The sequence below is a fragment of the Micropterus salmoides genome, unplaced genomic scaffold (assembly GCF_014851395.1).
Source record: "Micropterus salmoides isolate LMB-PRFRI ecotype aquatic unplaced genomic scaffold, ASM1485139v1 Ms_hic_scaffold_1117, whole genome shotgun sequence".
Classification (NCBI taxonomy): Eukaryota; Metazoa; Chordata; class Actinopteri; order Centrarchiformes; family Centrarchidae; genus Micropterus; species Micropterus salmoides.
In genome coordinates this window covers 18,323-38,715 of record NW_024040172.1, presented here as the reverse complement: position 1 = coordinate 38,715, position 20,393 = coordinate 18,323, and the positions used below count along the sequence as shown (strand labels likewise).

The 20,393-nt window shown below is 39.3% G+C and overlaps 1 protein-coding gene across 1 annotated transcript; it reads left to right on the top strand.

The window, feature by feature from the left end:
- Positions 1 to 3,893: 3,893 nt before the first annotated feature.
- On the top strand, positions 3,894 to 19,096 carry LOC119898432 (neuropilin and tolloid-like protein 1). The gene is made up of 10 exons (XM_038712606.1): positions 3,894 to 5,139; positions 5,369 to 5,434; positions 6,292 to 6,426; positions 6,518 to 6,766; positions 12,085 to 12,126; positions 12,392 to 12,519; positions 14,410 to 14,638; positions 16,058 to 16,171; positions 16,257 to 16,401; positions 17,616 to 19,096. The coding sequence occupies exons 1-10, from the start codon at positions 5,112 to 5,114 to the stop codon at positions 18,145 to 18,147; spliced, it is 1,668 nt and encodes a 555-aa protein (XP_038568534.1). The 5' UTR covers positions 3,894 to 5,111; the 3' UTR covers positions 18,148 to 19,096.
- Positions 19,097 to 20,393: the final 1,297 nt, after the last annotated feature.

The following is a 20,393-nucleotide window of genomic DNA, read 5'->3' as shown; positions in this document are numbered from 1 at the left end:
ACTGTGGTGATATTTCTGTCTGATCACAAGTGTTTTCAGTTTCGGTTTCTTCCTCTGATGAAGAGCAGCGCGCTCATCATCCAGTAGGCTACAAGTCAAATTATTTATTTATATGTCCTAACTGTTTTTAAAAAATGGGCCAACGATCGGCCCATAAAGCATCAGGCCTAGACTGACATTGGGCTGGCCCAATCACATCTCTTACAGCACCCACTCCCTCCCCCTCTGCTGGAGCTGTTTCTTGTGTTGTGGGCCAAAATAATGATAATTCGCCAAATGCGTGAAAATAACCGATATGAGCTAAAAAAAAAAATATTAATAAGCTACTGATTACTGCATTATATTATATTATATTTTTATATTCTGAATCGTCACCTGCCACCTAAATTTTGTCCATCCCTTTATAAAAATAAAGACATTTCCACCGTAAATTGGTGCAGAAAATGTCTCAAGAATTTAGTGTTTAATGCTCAAAATCTTCAGAGGGAGGACACACAGACCCCCCTATCGAATATTTCATCAATAAATAATTCTGAATTCAGATTAAGCTAATAATTAAGCTAATTTATCATTGAGGTGAAAAGGTGCCATATGCACATTTCAAAAGACTTTAAGGTACTTCAGGCATGCCTGCATGTATGTAGACTCAGCTGTGGTTAAATTAAATGAGAAAATTGATACAGTTGAAACATATCTGACAGCCTCAATGCATTATATTAATATTCTTCTTATTTTGAATTGTCACCTGAGACATTTCCTCAATAAATTTGTGCAAAGAAATTCACCAGAACGCAGAAAATGAACTGTTTAAAGCCCAATTTTTCAGGGGGAGGACCCCCAGACCCCCTCAATTTAATATCAGTGTAAATTATTATCAATGGTAATTATAAATTTCATAATAAATGTAGGCTATATATATAATTTCCTGTTGCTTTATAGACGTACTTTGGGTAGGTGGCAATGGGGGGTTAAAACATGAAAGATTTCTGTGCTGGGCTAAGCCCCCAAGCTTGGAAACGCCCCTGGTCAAGTGTACGCCCAGTTGCACCCTCAGCACTGCCCTTGGTGTTAATTAAAATTATGGCCGTTTTCAGAACAAGTGACTGAAGTGGTAATCCTTAAACGTCAGTAAATTTTGTAGATGTTTTCAAATATTTTGGCGTTTTTAACATTTTACTGAATAACTGCGATTCTTTACTGCAGTCAGCTACCTAATGACATTGGCATTACCTAGCAACATTTCTACATCAATTTACATGCAGAACAGGTTTCAGTACATATCATGAATTACCTTAATACCTAATTTATACACAGAAATATACTTTATATTGCCTTTTAGTGTTCTTCCATGGGAGCTGCCATTGTTGTTGTGTGACATCATGTCTCCCCTAAAGTCGATATTTTAGTTCCACTCTCGTAACACCAAATTTGTAAAACCTTAGTCGTTCATGTGTGCGCATTTTTATGTATAAACAAATATTTGTGTCTTTGCTTCATTTTGGTCTGTACCAAATTGTATGGCAGACCATCTAACAGTCAACCTAGGGCACAATAGCAAAGGTCAGGGCTTCATCATCCGGCCATTGGGATACATCATTTGGTAACCAAATGTACAAAAGTTGGAAGTTGATCTATTTCACAGGAGAAGTGAATACTTTGACCTGCTGGTGATGCTACAAAAAAAATCAGGGGATCACAACAGTCATTAGGACACATCCTTTTCACAGCAATTTCACAGCAATCCATCTAAAGGTTATTGCTATATTTTAGTACAGACCAAAGTGGTTGATCAACTGACAGACTGACACTGTCATCTCTGAAGCCACACTGCTACCTTGGCTAATACAATTATGAATGTGTTATTCCTGTTTAGGTCCGTGCATGGTGAATATCATCATCATTATCATTTAATCCAGCTACAGTAATATGATTCAGAATCAGAAGATGCTTTATTGCCAGGTAGTGTTTTACAAAATACAAGGAATTTGCTTTGATGATAAGGTATGAAGAATAAGGTGCTACTCGTGGACAAACATACAGTTGACATAAATAAACCTAGAAATATATAAATATGGAATAAAGAATGTAAGTTATATAAAAATAATAAAAGGATTAGAGAAAAATAATCCAACTATTTACAGAAACGTCGCAAATATTTACATTTACATTACTCCGGGTTTGTGTTGTGCAGACGTATTACAACGGAAGATAATGTTGTGTACATAAATATATAATATATTAATACATAATGAACTGTTATGTTTTTCTTACCTTAGAATGAGCCATTTCTATCTACACACACCACGGGTCCTCTTACATGGACATCGCCATGTTGCGCCGCCATGTTTCTATAGTAGCTACAGAGCGCATTTCATCACTACATTGAATACGTACGATGAAGAAGAAGAACACAAGTAACGTTAGTAGTAGTAGTAGTCGGTGGTTTATTAGAAGTAAGAAAGAAGAGAAATGTGGACAAATGGAGGCCCACACGTATTAATTAGCACAAGAGCCGACAGAGCGTGTTGGACACTGAAGCTTCTCCTGCTGGCTTTGAGTGATGGTGCATCGATGTGGTGTCGGAATAATCATAATCTTTCAAAATCACGTATTGTATAGGCCTATATATATTTTGCAAACATGTCATTTGTAATATGGTTATAACGGTTAGTTTGCTGTCCATGTAGAGTGAACTAGATGTCTGCGGGTTGTTTATATACTCTGATTATGTTTATCCAACACATCTTTGTAGCAGCGTCCATGTTGATTCCACATTCAGACTTAAGAGCACATGAACGCACACTGAAGTCAGAAGAACGACTTCACTACTCGAGGAGCACGTGAACGCGCCGTGAACCACTGGTTGCGATTTGCAATCCTCACCACTAGATGCCACTAAAATGTACACACTGAACCTTTAAATGTTACATTTGAGCCATAAAGTAAGTCTCTTTTTGGTTTGCACACAGGACTTAAACAGATGTCTCCTGGGTGAAAGTCCATCCTTCCACCCCATCCACAGGGTAATGAGGCAACATTTTGCAGATAAATTTACGGTGATCTTTTGAATACAGGATGTCTGTGAAGGTTCTGTCATCCAGGTCATAGTTAGCCAAAGACGCTCAAAGTCAAGGGCAACTGGACTTGGTTGAAGACACTAGAAGATGTTTCGTCCCTCATCCAAGAAACTTCTTCAGTTCTGAAATGACCAGTAGGAAAACTCAGTCTCTGTGGGACCGTTTGCCAGGATCATCGATCCTGCTGGTTTGTTAGTGCTCCTGGCTGTGGTACGACAGTTGTTATGGTCGTTAGAACCACCCGTGGCCGCGTCTGAACGACCATCGTTGGCATCTTCACGTGAGGCCAAGAGGAAATGCTTGGTCAGTTTCCTTGGAAGTGATGAAAGGACAGCATTGTAAGTGGGGGATAAGTGGTGGCGTAGACCCCCTCCCCTGTTTAGCCACAGCTTCTCAACCGGGGTATAGATGGCTTCTTTGACACCTCTTTCAAACCATCCATCCTCTCCGTCTAAAATGTGCACTTGGTGGTCCTCAAACGTCCTCTGTCCTTCAGATGTAAATAAACTGCTGACTCTTGACCTGAGGAGTCGGCCAGTCAACTCTGCCAAATATTTGGCATGCTAGATATCTGGCAGACGTCAGCGATGTGTCAGAAATGCGTCATTGAGTAGTTCACACACAACGACTGGCGACCGCCAATCAACCGCTGATTTACCCCCGATCAAAGCTCGAGCTCGCCAAGTGGCAAATCGAGCTAAAAATCGTGTAGTGTGAACTAGGCTTTAGTTTCCCCAATATACAGGTCTGTGCATTGGACCACATACACTCCATTGTTTTCTTGTTTTTGGGTGTGCGGTCTTTAGGGTGGACCAGGATCTGTCTCACTGTGTTCTTGGGTTTAAAAACACAGGGATGTGAAACTCCAGACACTTATGGGATCACAATGTTGTTGCATTTGACTTTTTCTCCTCATCCCCTGTAGTGCTGGTCTTCTTCCTTTACATTGTAGCCTATTGCTACTTTTACTTAAAGATACAATGTGTAAGATTTGGCCAGAAATACATTTTAAAACATAAAAAAATTAACTTACATAAACAAAATTTAAAGACATAATAGCTCTGATATCATGTTGAAGATGTATGTATGTATATCTACTGAAGTTAGCATGCTAACCAGCTGGCCCTGGCCCACCCCATGTAGTAATACCACCTGTGCCTTGAGCTGCAATAGTGAGTCAAGCTTTTATGAGGTTATTATAATGATAAACTCTGTGATTAGAAAAGAAGAGCAGAAAGAGTAGCCTGACTGAGGGGAGGATGAGGAGGAGAAAGGAGGTGAAATGCTGCCTCCTATTTGTTGCCAGTAACGATGCATTCAGTTCAGTTTTATTAATGTGGCACCAATTCAAAACAGAAGTTTTCTCATTGCACATACTGTACCTGAAGTAAGAAAGTAAAGAATCTTCGGTAACAATTTAGTTGCCTAAGTTTTTTTACACCACTGAAGCACAACCACTGTACATTCAGTCCAAGGAGATTAAAATCTTTTATTCAGTCCATGATTAATGCATTCTTGATTTAGGCTACTTAAAACTTTAACAATCATCTAAAAATAAATTAAAATAAATTAAATAGCATTTCGAAAATATTGGATTTTGAAAAATTGTATCTTTGATAATAGTGCTGTGTTGAGGGGTGAATAGGGACTAATGATCCGCGGGCGCACGCACGCACGCACGCACGCACAGGCAGTTGTCAGTTGCCTTGGCCGCTTTACACGGGCGCAGCTTTGTCAATGGCCGTATATCTTGTGAGAGGATTAATGCAGCCTAAAGGTGGAGCAAAAATTGTGAAGGTTTGTGGCGGACGGGAGCCTAATCCTTTGAGCTCTTGCGGAGACACACGGAAAGAGAGGAGCGAAAATGTCGAACTTTGCTATCGGATTTGGCGCATTTTGTGAGGAACTGATGGGCTGAAGAATATTCCCCCCACCCCACCCCCCAATAACGGGACGTGAGCATAGACGTCCGTGTTGTAGTCAGGACAATTTAATGGCAATATTTCATCAGACAGAGCACCCCAGGGAACAGAAATGGTGCACAAACTTCTGCTTCACATCGGTAAGTTTACAGCTGTATTTATATTTCATAATCGGTAGACACATCACACTTATTGAAAAATCATAACCACCCTGGTTTATAATGCTGTAGACTATATTGTTAGTTTCTCCCTTCTGGTATTTATTCCAGCTTTGTTTCTTTTCTTTTTTTTTTTGTTTAGGCCAATTATCACCATCTGATGACAAGTTGCAAAAAACATCATAATGTTTCACCTCTGCTCTTCTCTCAGCTTTAGCAGCAAGCCTCATCTCACCTGAGCTGTCAGGCACCTCTGCCACCAAAACAAAAGCTCAAGGTATCATATCACATCCTGAGTCACCCTTCATTCTTCACTTTTAACCATGACTTCCGGTGTTCATTGTGGTTCATATAAATCAGTGTGTTGCATTGCTTACTATGAAAACAAAGATGAATGTGGTTCAGATTAGAGTTGATTAATCCGTTACTCTGACCAGTTCATTCGTGAGCAATTAAATCAGTTATTACTCAACAATGTCAGACAAAGTAGGCTGCATCATTAGAGATGTCACCATGTCATTTTATAGACTAATCGACTTAAAACAAAATAATAAAAATGAATCATTAGTTGCAGTCCTAGCTCAGAACTATGCCTAGTGTGAGTGAGATCACTGCACTTTGTCTAATCCAAAGTACTGTTATCCAATCTAGTAAGATCAAACTCTAACTAATCGGCAAGTTTGGTATATTCTAACAAAGCCAGAAAACGAGATTGGGTAGAACGACAGCCGATTCATCATCTTTCAACTTGGAAGTACATTACTAGATGATAAAAAATAATAATCTTTCCTCTTTGTGATTTAAAGTGTCAAAATGAGTAATGGCTGGATTGATTATGTGTGTAATCTTCCACAGTAAAAATTAGGAAATTGATTTAGCTTTTTGATGCTGACAAGCACAGCAACATGATTAAACAAACTCAACTTAAATGTACAGAAAGTTATATTTACTGTCTCTAATATGACATAAAGTACAGTCCATACAACAACCAGTATACACTTTATATTCTAAATTGCATTTTCAGACATATAAGAGGAAGAGATGATAAATAAAATCAGCTGTCCAACATGTGGTGAGCTAAACACTTTAATCTGTCTGTCTATCTGTTTGTGCACTGTCTACCTGCGTTTCCAGTGAAGAACAACTCAGGTGTGACGCCAGCTGGGGAGTGTGGGACCTGGGTTAAGGAGCCTGAAGGAGGGTATTTCACCTCACCCAACTACCCTGAGAAATACCCACCTGAGAAGGAATGTGTCTACATCATAGAAGGTGAGGCGTTCATCTTCTTTCTTTTTAGCCTCTCACTGACTTTCCAGCCCTCCTTAATCTCACCTTCTCTTAACCTCTCTTCCTGCTCCAGCCTCTCCCCGACAGTGCGTCGACTTATTCTTTGATGAGAAGTATTCCATAGAGCCATCCTGGGAGTGTAAGTTTGACCACATCGAGGTCCGTGATGGGCCCTTTGGTTTCTCGCCCATCATCGGTCGCTACTGTGGGCAGGAAATCCCAGCATATGTCCGCTCCAGTGGGAGATACCTCTACATCAAGTTTGTGGCTGATAGTGAACTGGAGGCCATTGGTTTCGCTGCCCGGTATAACTTCACACAAGGTGAGTAAATCTGAATGAGCGGGCTGCATATCATATAAGCTGCACTAATCAATATTTATATATTAAAAATGCATGATATGACCCTAAGAATTATCACCTGATTCTGCACTCACCCTTCCCTCCTCCATTGTTTAAGTTTTGCAACCTTGCTTCCAGCATCAACATGCAAAAAACCCACTGTGCGCTACCTGCCCAGCACCTAATGGGAGAAAACAATTAGTGCTTCTTTCACTCTAAACCAAAGCTTTATCATAACTTAACCTTACCCAAACCTAGCCAGAGCTGTTAAGTGCAAGAGAAAGGAAAGTAGTGTGTCCAATTTGTTCTATTGTCACATAATCATAATTATGGAGGAACAAATTCATGAAGGAATGTAAAGATCCATCTGAAAAGCATTTTTCAAAATCATAATCAGTAATTCGGTTTCAGAATCTGTTCTGATTTTGTGAAATTTGCATCAAAATTCCAGTGGCTAGGTGGCCTGATAATCAGTCTGAACTGCCATTTCATTTACTCCTAATTCATTTATTTTAAACTAGAAGGGCACTTAGAGGGCGCAGACCTCCGCTAAGGCCAATAGTCCAGTTTTTTGTGATATGCAAATCTGCAAGCGCAACCACTACAGACAGGAAACAAATTAAAGGATAAACCTGAAAAAACAACAACCAAATCTATTTAGTTATGTCATTGATGTGTCTGGCTATGTTTGTCAATTTACCTGCTGCATTTGTTTCTACAGTGATGTTTGAGGCAGCTGTTTTATGTTTAGTTGCGGCACACCATTTAATTACAACTTTCATTTTGCCCTAGACACCGGTGTCAGTCCTATGTTTTCATGGCACCCAAAACATAGCCTTCTTGGCAGAGGTAAAAATGAATAATAAATAATAATTAACTTTTATTTGAATCGCTGAAAAAAAAGCAGGCGTGTCAGGAACTGGTTTGATTCAGAATAAGGAGTGTTGAATTTGTTGCCACTTCAAACAACACTCACTTGTTTTAAAAATAAATCTGTTTTATGATGTGACGATGCTTTGGTTAAGGTTTGGTTAGTTTAAGGCACAAACACGACTTGGTTAGGTTCCGGGAAAGATCAGGATTTGGGTTTAAATTACTCTTGTTAAAGTTATGGGAGCCTTGTCATCATAATTGCAATAATAAACACTTGGTTAAGGTTAAGAAATGACTGTCATGCTTTAAAAAAAAACAGGAAACAAACAACTGTCTTATGTAAAAGTCTGATGTTTTGTTGACTCGACTTGACCGTACGTCGCTCTATAGCCATTTTAAACAGAGACCCCGCACTACTGCCATAAAGGAGACACCCCTTATGCCAGCTTTGCTTTTTTTCACTGAAGTAAACAGCATTTAGGAAGCAAAAGAGGTGTCACTTCCTTTTGGGAGTGTGGCAAAAGCATGGAAATACTTCTGCTATATTGTTGTTCTTGTATCATCCCAGCTGCAGCTCTGGCTGGCTGGGGGGGGGGCGATGATATTTAGAGTATTACTACGGCTCTAAGCCTTCGACTCCTTTCCTTGGCACTTTCCCAATCCACCACCCTGCTGTGAGTTTAACATTGTTGGCTGCCACATGCCAAAACTGGCTACCGTTTTTACACAGTCTCTCCCTCTCTGTCTTTGCCCCATTAGGGTAGCCAAAACGACCAATTAAAACACACATTATCCACAGTGTTATATGCACTTGAATAAGACCAATACTACAGAAAAACCCTGTAATATTTAAATTGTATTAAAAGACGTGGGGCAGTGTACCATATAAGCTGTTTTTTATTTTGCATGACATGTCAAGAAGTTTCATATTGCAACTTTAATACTGTACGCTGCAGGGAATATATACTCTCATTTCCATTTGTAGTGCAGGCACACCAGCTGCAGCTGACAAGGGAAGGGGAGCATTTATTCAAACACACACATATATATAAACACACACACACACACACACACACAGACACTTGTTCCCTCAGTTACACGCACACACACAGTTAATGAAAGCTTGTCTTCAGGGGAATACAGCTTGTCAGCGCTGAGCCGCAGTAGCAGCTTAAGGGAGTCCGAGGCAGAGGCTTTATTAACAGCAGATTTTATAGGCCACCTACACTGACGAGGGGCAAAGATTAATCTGCATCCCTCTGTCCTTCAGCCATCTTTCTTTCTTTCTTTCTTAAAACATGATTAAGACTCTGTACATTACATTTTGATTTTGCAAAGGATGTCCCAATTTTAGACTACAGTCCTGTGAGTCCTTCCCACGCACTCTAGTTTTTAAGTTGCTTGGGGGCTGAGGTTGTTTGTGTCGGGGCCCAGTGCTTTTTTTCTTGCACAGTTTCTGTATTATTTCACAACATTTTACAGTACCTTACCAACACCAAGTGTTAACAACTTACTAAGCATACGTAATTGTATACATTTTCAGAAACAGAACCACTTGGACAAGCGCCTGTCCCCAAAACATGAACCATCCCTTTCCCTTATTTCATTACTTTTCATTAAGCTGTTTTCTGTCTGTTTACATCAAATGTAATGAGTCTCCCGTGCCAAATGCTAATCTCCTGTCTTACTCCACTCATCACCGGTGGCAGGGGAGAATTAATTTACCCACATGCATTCGTGCTTAGACACATTTAAAAAAAAGTGCAATTTTTAAAAAGGGTAAATGCATACTAAATTCACTTTCACTTTGATGCCTTTTGTATTTAAGCATGTTATAGCCATATAAGGAGGATTTATAATTTTACTTTTTATGGATTTCTTTATGTAGTTGTGAGCACTGTGAAAGACCATGAGCACATTTTGGGGTTTAACACTGTACAGAAAAACTACTCACACAAGTGTGTGCACAAGATAATACGTTGTCAGCGTAAGTTAATATGTTGTGCATGCAAGATAAAAGAAAATCACCTTTTAGGTAATTTGGGGCTCTGCAAATTATAGCAAAATGCATTTAATGTAGGCTGGTTAGCAGGGCAGTGGAACATTGCAGACACATTCTGCAACCACAGTAATACATAATGCTGACTTTTATGTGTGTGTGCAAGTTATTTAACAAACTTAAAGGTGCCCCATGGAGTTTTCTTAAAAACAAACAAAGATTAAGTTTACATTCAGTGTGCATGCTTTGGGCAAACAAAACAGGGACCCACTCACTAATTAATTGTTCCACAGTGCCAATAAAGGGGACCACAGGGTATCTTTAATACCTGTTATTCATGTATGCAGCCTCATTGTTGCTTTAGTAATGTAATCATATATCTGCTGAAGCTGTGCCTCATCCTTATCTGATGTCCCCCGATTAACTTTGCTCCTTATTTTCTCAGGAGTTGGCTTACATTCATCAGGTAGACAAATTCTAAGGCTAATGTTGCTAATATCTGCTGGGTGTGTAAATAGGAAACTGTTTAGCCACATAACGGCAATAACATAATAATATAAGGTCTTAACAATTTTAATAGCTTGTCCCCAAGTAAACTGTTATTGGGAGTTTAAATTAATTGCCATACATAGGCCTAGTCAATATACATAATTCAGTCTCATCCTTTATCAAAGTGCATTCTCAGAAATTCTGGAGATTTAAGATCTTTAGACATATCAGTGGAAAAGTGGAAAATTAAACATCCAATAGTGAAATATCATATCAATTATGTTATTTGATTCCATGGTAGTTAAGTAAATTTATATGTTGTATTAATAGTCAGTGTTCTTGTGTGTACCAAACATTTTCAAACTGAATAATATTATGAGAGGTTTTACATAAAACATTCTAAATCTTGCCTTCATCTCATATTTACATTTTCTTTTCTCATATTAGGTATAAAGCCTCTGGAAATGCAGCATTGCAACACACACACGCACACACACACACAGAGGAATGAATCTGAATAATCTGGACATGTCTAAAGCAGACATGAAGCAGGGGTGGGAAACATGAGAGGATTAATAACAGTCCTTGTTTATTTGAGCCTCAACCATCACCTGCACATCTTACATCACAACAACGATCAACGATACAAATATTTTGAGAGAAACTATGGTTTTAAAATAAACTGCATTTAATAAATCCTTACTCTCCACTCCACACTGCGTCCTTTAAAACACATTTTTCCTGTACGTGGTTAATATTGAACCTGGTACTTCCAGGAGAAGTTTGAAAAGAAATGATGTTTTTATCACCACGTCGTCGCTGCTGGTGGAGCCTAATCTCTCCCGAACTAAGCTGATATATCAGGATTTATAATCCACCTAGCACGTTGATTCATCAGCACAAAGGTTTAGAACACAATTTCTCTTCCCTGTCTAATGCTAAGTGTGTGTTTTTTTTCTTTGGTGAAGGGCATCGGGGTTTCAGGAGAGTTTAAATGAGGGCAGAGCAATGTTCTAGCACATAGATTATGGAAACCTTGACCAGCTGTGTTGTGTTTTGAAATATGTCTTTAATATTGTCATTGTTATTTTGTGGTATTAAGTTTTTTTTCCCCTTTGTAATACATTTTTTTTGAATCTCTAACCTTTTCCTAGACCACATTTGTTGCAGTGAATATTGCATGCACACGTTTCAATTGCTTCAGATGAGGTTTAGATGAGTTTACCAATCTGCGCAAAACTGTCCAACCAACTCAGCAAGTGGATCAGATGGATTGTGTAGTATCTACATATGTGATTCTCAATCATGTGTACTAGTACTAGGAAGTACTAAAATAGAAATTATTATTTGATGACCAGGTGTGTGCATTTAGTAGAAAAATAAGATAACAGATAAGGTTATACATTTGTGTCAGGCTGATTTTGTTGTATTTTTAGTGTCCAGTCACAATAAAGATTGTGGTTGTGCTTAATAAAAAAGCAAATGTTAAATGAGGGTCTGTGAAAGGGCACACACTCGTCTTAATAAAGGGGAGGTGGTGGTTGGTGAAAACTAGCTTGCAAGTGAGCAGAGAAGTCAAAGTCGATCGCTAAAAGTGATGATAAATGGCTGAAATGACCAGCTTCTGCCACTGAAAGTGATAAAAGTGCAAGCACACTGATTAAAAAATACTAAACATCGACAATTACAGGATCTACAACAACATCCACTTATAAATATCCAGGTTAAAATCAATTTTAAAAAGAACATATTTGAAGCTCATCTCTGTTAACAACATGAATTGTATTTTGTGGGGTTGATGTATGTAGTGTTGGAATTTGTGTTAATGTGGGACTTTGTCTTGCAGCCCATTTTGAAATGTGGCCCCTAATTGTGGAAAGGCTTGAGTACATGTTACAAAGATTTATTAGTTTCTAACAATATTATGTTCTGCTTTTAGATCCTGAGTTCAAAGACCTCGGGGAACTGCCGGCTCTGCCATGTGAGTATTCAACTTGTGATTTTATGTCACAACATAATATTAGACCTGCTACAGGTCAGGAGCTTTGTTTAAATGTAATACTGCTAACTGAATCACATATTTGTTCATACAAATGATTACCTATATTTATTTATGTCTGAGCCCTCATTTTTGTTGAAGGGATAATACGGCCCAAACTGTTACTACATTTTTACAGTTAGTCAAATACTAGGTATCTACCACCAAATCTAGTATTACTTTAACAGAAACCTGTTGTTATCCACAGTTTGTGAGTTTGAGCTGAGCGGTCCAGAAGGCTTTGTAGAATCCACACAGATAGCCGGAGAGGGCCGGGCGCTGCAGACCGAGGCTGTAGACTGCAGGTGGTACATCAAGGCTCCACCAAGAGCTAGGGTCTGTATATGTCAAACCGGTGGTGGTGTTACATGTAGCTGTTTGTCACTTGCAGTTTGCACTTATTTGCGTATGAAATGAATGTAATTTTCAGGAAGTTACACCAAAACCTACTATGGCATGCAAGCAAGTCTATTTTCACAATTTTACACAAATGTTCAACTTTTTAACAAAGAACAAAAACTTCAGGGGGGGTTTCCTGCCACTGCTCGTTTGCTTGTAGAGAGAGTAGACCCAACGCTATATCTTTAACATACATTGTGTGTACCTACATTTTTCCTACTGTGGCTACTGTTTCATAAAAAGTTTGATTACCCATTCAGTTCTAATTTTCATTGACAGGTAATGCTAATGTTTAGCTAAAACGCTCAAGTACTGACATTTTACTCAAGTAAAAGTAATAATAATAATAATAATATTATTTATAGAGCACTTTTAAAACCAAACGTTGCTTAACATGAAGAAATTATAACATAAAAACATATATAAAACAATACAAAAAACAAAAGTCACTAAAATATACTTCAAACAAAATCAGGTAAAATCAGGGAATGCTCTTTGATAAAAGTATGTTATAACAAGGGATTTAAAAGAGTTTACTGATTCAGCTGACCTAATTTCCTCAGGTAGATTGTTCCAGACCCTCAGTGCCCTAACTGCAAAGGCTCTGTCCCCTCTCAGTTTCAGCCGGGTCTCTGGGACCACTAAAAGCCCCTTACTTGAGGATATAGGGTACTAGTAGTATAGCAAGGGGCGAGACCATGCAAAGCCTTAAATGTAATCAGTAAAATCTTAAAATCAATTCTAAAACATACTGGGAGCCAATGTAACGAGGCCAAAACAGGAGTGATATGCTCAAGTTTCTTGGTTCTAGTTAAAAGCCTGACAGCTGAATTCTGAACATACTGTAGCCGATCAATAGATTTTCGATTCAGGCAGGAAAAGAGACTGTTACAATAGTCCAAACGTGAAGAAATAAAAGCGTGTAAAATGGTCTCAGTATCTTTAAAAATTAAAAAAGGTCGGATTTTTAGAAATGTTTCTAAGATAATAAAAACAAGATTGCACCAGCTTTGTGGTGTGATGCTCTAAACATAAATCACTGTCAAACCCGACACCAAGATTCCTCGCCACTGGCTTGATTTGATCTGATAAACCAAGGCAATCTGTGAACGGCATAATATGTTTTGTCAAATGCTTGGGGCCAATGATGAGGATCTCTGTTTTATCTGAGTTTAACTGAAGGAAATTATCGGATATCCAGTTTTTTGAACTCACTAAGGCAATTCAGTTAACATTTCAGTCAGTGTGTTTAATGCAGTACATAAGTTTTGGAGGCAAAATGTTCTTTTATGTATGAAAAGTAAAAATTGGTCTCTTAAAATTAAGATTATTATTAGTTATATTGTTATTCACATACTACTGGAATATTACTAGTGACAGAATAACATGTAAGAAGCACTTCAGTGTTGTGAAGGTGGAGTTTACTTTGACAGCTTTTTATACTGTTTGGTAGTTTTTCTATAACATTGCATCATATGTTATGAACTTAAAAGTACAATATTTTCCTCTGCAGTGTAGTGGAGTAGAAGTATAAAGTAGCACAAAATCTAATAAGTTATGTAATGTACAAGTAACTAAAATATGTACTGTATGTTACAAGAACTTGAGTGAATGTAGAGCAACTTAATTACATTACATAACTGAATGTTAGCATAAGCCAAAAAAAGCTAATGATTTAAATAGCATCAGTTTGGTGTTTACATCTTTCTTCACTAAAATGTGGTCTGTCTCTTTAAAAAGCAATAGAAGGAAATAATTGTGGAGGAGTAAATGTCATCAAACATTCACTGCACCTTTTCTTGATTGTACTCAACTTTTTACCCACAGATCTACATGCGTTTTCTAGAATATGAGATGCACAACTCCAATGAGTGCAAACGTAACTTTGTTGCCATCTACGACGGCAGCAGTTCGGTCGAGCACCTGAAGAATAAATTCTGCTCCACGGTGGCCAACGATGTCATGCTGGCGTCCTCTGTAGGCGTGGTGAGACTGTGGGCAGACGAGGGGAGCAGGAAGAGCAGATTCAAGATCCTCTTCACAACCTTCCATGAACGTGAGTGAATCTCTGTTTGTGAATCTTTGTTTTATCAATGGATCAAATGTCTAATTGTGATGTGAAGAGGTTTGTCAAGTACATTCAAATGTTTGCCTTTTTTTTTTTTACCATTGCATAAATTAAATTGTCAAAATGTGATTTTTAATCAGTGTTTCCCACAGGATGTGTTGAGACTATGGCAGGTGGGTCTGAGGCCCAAGAGGGTCCGGTAAAATAAATTACATGTGTCCATTTAGTTGTACTCCGATGGTTGTGAGTTGGGTAGAAGGATAGTAAGTCAGCTGCTTTTTACCCATTACTGAAGAAGAGAACTGAAGAAGTCCTTTGGATGAGGGACGAAACATCTTCCAGTATCTTCAACCAATTGCCGTTTTGGAAGACATGTACAAATGCCACCGGTAGGGGCGCTATTTTAGGATACGCTCAGATGAGTCGTATTTGGAGGTTGTAGGACCTCTAAAGTTCAGACTGCAGGCCAATGTGACCCAAATCTGATTTTTTTGCCCATATGTGACTCAGATTTGATCTTTTTATGCCAGTGTGAACAGGCCAAGTCACATGGAATCTGATCTTTTCCAGTTCGGAATTGGGCCACTTCCACATGTGGTCCAAATCCGATACAGATTGGATCTTTTTAAATGCGACCTGACTCGCGCCACTCAGGTCGGAATTGATGCAACTTTGATGTCACTCTAGAGCAGCTGTTGTCACATTTCTGCTGAAGACAGCGCGGCGGTGAAGGAAAAAGCTCCACAAAAAGCTATTATTAAACAGCCAGAAGGTTGTGAACACTTGTCATTATTCGGGAGAGAACAATGAAATACGGGACTCTCTCGTGAAAATTAGAATCGGATCTGGGAAAAGAAATTGGGAATTGAGCATTAAGGCCTGCAGTGCGTAGCCTACGTCACCTGAGCAGCACCAAATGACAGAGGTAACAACAAGCTGGTGAACATAGAGGAGCATTTAGCAGCTAAAGAGTCATTATTTATTATTTCCCTCTGGACATGACCAAAGCAGAGCTAAATGCATAATGACTCTTGGACTTCCCATTCGGCAGATATCAAAATGACTCCCAAGTGAATGCTCATGTTGCTCTGTTTCTCCTGGATATGCAAACTTGGCAGTTCACTAACATGTTCTCCATAATATGTTAAGTGATACTACATTTTGTTTTCAAATTGTTGCCCTTAATACATAAACTAAATCAATGCTGCTGTAAATTCACATTCATTAGAAAAGTTATTACTTTGGCCCATCTGGTGGTAATATTAACAATGACAGTGAGGTAAACAGAAATGAGACTATTTAAGCCTTAACCCTTTAAGTCTGGGTTGTCACTGTTTGAAATGTGGTTGTTTTCAGTCTACTGGGTACACCAGCTGCATGACTCCCTTTTTTGTTTTGTTTTTTCAGCTCCGTGTGAAGGAGACACTTTCTTTTGCCATAGCAACATGTGCATCAACAACACCCTAGTCTGCAACGGTATCCAGAACTGTGTTTACCCATGGGACGAGAATCACTGCAAAGGTACCCTGACACAAAGGCTGAGAAGCCATCTATTGGCTGTGGATGAACATAGACTCATTCTTTGCCATGTTATCTCCCTAACTAGAGAAGAGGAAAGCCAGTATCCTGGACACGCTGGATCACACTAACCTCACTATCATTGGTGTAACCTGTGGCCTGGTTATCATTCTGCTTATCATCTCTGTCATCATCCAGATCAAACAGCCTCGCAAGAAATACATCATCCGCAGGTGAGGGAGACAAAAGGGAAAAACAAACGAACCATAACATGATAAAATTCGCAAACATTTTCTCATTTCAAAATTAAACATTTTTGGCAAGGTACTCAAGACAGTTGGGTGAATTACATGCCGCACTAATCGAGGATCACGTGTAATGTGAAAGTCGCTTGGAGTGACCAACTATACTGAACAAAATTATCAACGCAATACTTTTTTTTGCCCCCATTCATGAGCTGAACTCAAAGTTCTAAGACTTTCTCTATGTACACAAAAGGCCTATTTCTCTCGAATATTATTCACAAATCTGTCAAAATCTGTGTTAGTGAGAACTTTTCCTTTGCCAAGATAATCCATCCACCTCACAGGTGTGCCTTAGGCTGGCCACAATAAAAGGCCTTAGGCTGGCCACAATAAAAGGCCTTAGGCTGGCCACAATAAAAGGCCACTCGAAAATGTGCCACAACTGTGAGTGTGATGGATTATCTCTGCAAAGGAGAAGTGCTCACTAACACAGATTTTTACAGATTTGAGTTCAGCTCATGATGAATGGGGGCAAAAAAAATAAATGTTGCGTTTATAATTTTGTTCAGTGTAATTTTGTTTAGTGTAGTTTGTAATAGCCTCTTTTAGCCTCTTTGTTTTAGTTTTCTCATCAACTTCCTTTCCATCTGCAGTAGGCCACAGTTGTCAGCGTAACACTGTAAAGGCCAAATTAATTTAGTTGACATTGGGTAAATGATTGAGTAGAATTAATGCCATTTTAAAGCACAATTTTGAGTCAGAAAAATCTCACAGAGCAGTGACAAACAATGATTGTAAAGGGGTTGGAAAACATACTGTTTCGACAAGCAGAATTTTGGCTGTTTAACTCCAACCCTAATCAGGATTCCCATATTTAAATGTCAGTAAAAAAAGTTAGAAAACTGGAATAATTCCAGTGCACAGGGAAATTCTCATTTGTTTTGTGAAAAAGTGAATAAGTGCACGAATTACAGGCATGCAGGCTCAAATTGCACATTCATAAAAATGCACAATAAATACTTTACGTGAATATATTTACACTGAGAGGATATGTACATATTTCTCAGTGTCTGGTTGGTTAAGGTTTAAAATCACTTTGAGCAATACTATGAGCTTTGGGGGGCTTTTCTGAACATTTACTGTATCTTTATTCTGTGTGTTGATGTTTTTGTGTGTCTCTTCCTCCCTTTACTTACCCACAGAGATGACTTTGACCCTGCCCTCCTCCATCCTGGTTTTGAGCCTCCTCACTATGAGCTCTGCACTCTGCGACGCACCCCATCCGGTGACCTGACTGACGCCGCCCTGGCTGAGGACTTCGAGAAGTTCCACAAGCTCCGCTGCTCCTCCAAATGCATCCGCGACCACCACTGCGGTCAGGAGAGCTTGCATGGCAGCATCCATGGTAGCCGCAGCAATCTGAGCATGAGGGATGCTACCATTGCAGCAGACGGGGGGGTTCTTGCGCCGCCAGCGTTGCCACCAGTGATGGCGAGCCAGCAGTCTCCACGCCTCTCCCACCACACTACACCAGCAAGTCGAAGGAGCATTCTGGTGATGAAGCATAGCTATTCTCAGGACGCGGCAGGGGGGTACAGGGCGGAGGAGGAGGATGATATGATGATGAATGATGGTCCCACCACCAGCCAGCATCATATGCACCACCATCAGATCCACCATGGCATGCCAGGGCTGGACCACACTGTCCACCGTACACTGTCTAATGACTTCTAACATAAGGCAACACTGATCACCTCAATTCTTTATCTCTTGCAGTTTAAAACTAATTTATAAATTATATTTCTGTTTAATTTGTACAAATGAATGCTGATCTCTTGTTAGTGTTTCTTGGTCTTATACTCGTCACTAAACAGAAGATTTACAGTACAAACAATGTGTAAACAACAGGAATAGAGAGGACTAGAGATTGTGAAACACATGAAGGAATCCAAGTCACGTATTTGTGATTTTACAACACAGGGTTGCACAGTGAATTGCAAGTTGTAGCCAAATCATGCTACACACACAAAGAAGATATAAACAAATATTTACATTTACAATAAATAAAAACATATGGGAATATGACACTGTACGGTAGTCACAGGGACACTGTCAAGATTTGACAGGAATGGATCAAAGAAGGATTTATATCCACAGATACTGAGATAATTAAATTCTTAATGTTTGAACTCTGGGATAGAATATATTTATGACTGCATTATATTTGAGATTATTTTATGAATGAATAGTTTGTGCATTGTAGTGATCCCTACGTGTACTGCAACACCAAAGCAAGCCAAGTGTCACTATTGTTAGGCTTTTCCTTTTCCTCCAACAAAAAAAGATTTTTTCCTGGTGAACACTGGTCCAGAACAAATAGGAAAAGACATTCAACAATATTAGGAAACATATTAGTTACACAGGTGAAATCAGCACACAGAAACATGCTTCATGCAAAATACAGTTTTGCAGATACCCTGTGGGCTTAAACAACATTTTTTATGTTGTGTAAATGGATATATGACTTAATTGTTAGTTTTTGTTCTGGAGTATTTATTGATGTTTATTTGCCAGATCAGTTTTTAAATTTGGATTGCCCCGCTTTTTTCTGGCAGATTGATTTCTGTTGATTATGTGTCTGTCTCTATTTATTTATTCCATTAAATATCTTCTTTTTCCTTTACTCTGCATGGCACCATGGCATTGTCATCTAGTGTGTGTGTGTGTGTGTGTGTGTGTGTTTGTATTTATTTGTACATACTTTTCATTTTGTTTAACTTGTTGTGCAGTCTGTTCCCTGTCAGTCAGTGTTTCAGTAGTGGAACAACACAAAAGTTAACCATTTTCCCAAGCTTTTCTGAAGGATCAGTAAGTGACACCACCGCCACACACAGACCTGTATGTGCAGCCGGCAGAAGCGCTTCTGTGTGACGTGACATCACATACCGATCCTTGGGCTGATGTCTGCGACTTTGCTGCAGGGGAATAAAAACACGCGCAACTGAGTTTACTTTCTAATGTGATAGTTATTGTAACGCCTCTTGTGAGAAGGATCAGGGTCCAGTCTTCATTGTGAGCCTGTGCGGGGTTTGAGGACTGATGATAGTAGCAAGGCTGGTCCCAGTCACTATCACCACACTCTCTCCGAGTAAGTGCTGGACTGTTAGGACAAAGCAGAACACCACTCCTTCCTCAAGCACCAGAAAAGGGCCCTGTTGTCCCTTTCGGATTTTTAGATCACAAAATATGGTAAACCACACCTTGTAATTGTGGCTCGGCTTTTGTGCATAAGGATATTGAAATACATGGGTGAACTGTACACAGCTCCAATCTGTCCACTTTACCCGGGTCACCCACCTTTAGTACCAATCAGCTGCACCCTCTTTACAGACAACATCTCACATGTAACCTAATACATGAGGCTTTCAACTTTAAAAGAAAAGAACTGCTTCTAAAGCATTTAAAAGTCTCATTTTGTATTCTTATTTTGTGCATTGGAAGCTCCACCTTTCCATTAGCGGGCACACAACTGGAGACAAGTGCCTCTTTAGGAAGAGTTGATATTCAGGGAGCACTCAGGATCTTTCTTTGTGCATTGTGTTGCAGTGTGGCTAGGGAGCAAGTTAGGAAGGTATGCCTAAAGGCTGATGCATAACTGTTTTAGCTTTTGTGAACACTTTTTAAATTGCTTTTATTACAGGCCTTTTAAGCCACCTGTCGCCAAGACCCTGTAGACTGCATGGCCTATTTTTTCTAGAGTTCACCACGGAGACGGCCGTGGAGGTTGATACTCTGAGTTGCCTTAAAAGTCAGGTCTTTGAATGAGGTGGAGTCAGACCTGGGTGGATGATTTACTGCATTAGTCGAGGGTTATAGCCACTGCTGTTTTGCCTGCCTGATCAACTGCTGATTTTTGTGTCCTGGTATTAAATGTGGATTCTTTTTATGAGACTCTGTTACAGGTGGTGTGCCTTCAACTT

Excerpts from the sequence above, each read along its gene's own strand:
- LOC119898432 (XM_038712606.1), top strand. The coding sequence starts at position 5,112 with ATGGTGCACAAACTTCTGCTTCACATCG. Across the intron at positions 5,435-6,291 it reads CACCAAAACAAAAGCTCAAG|TGAAGAACAACTCAGGTGTG; the intron begins GTATCATATCAC and ends CTGCGTTTCCAG. Across the intron at positions 16,402-17,615 it reads AAGAAATACATCATCCGCAG|AGATGACTTTGACCCTGCCC; the intron begins GTGAGGGAGACA and ends ACTTACCCACAG.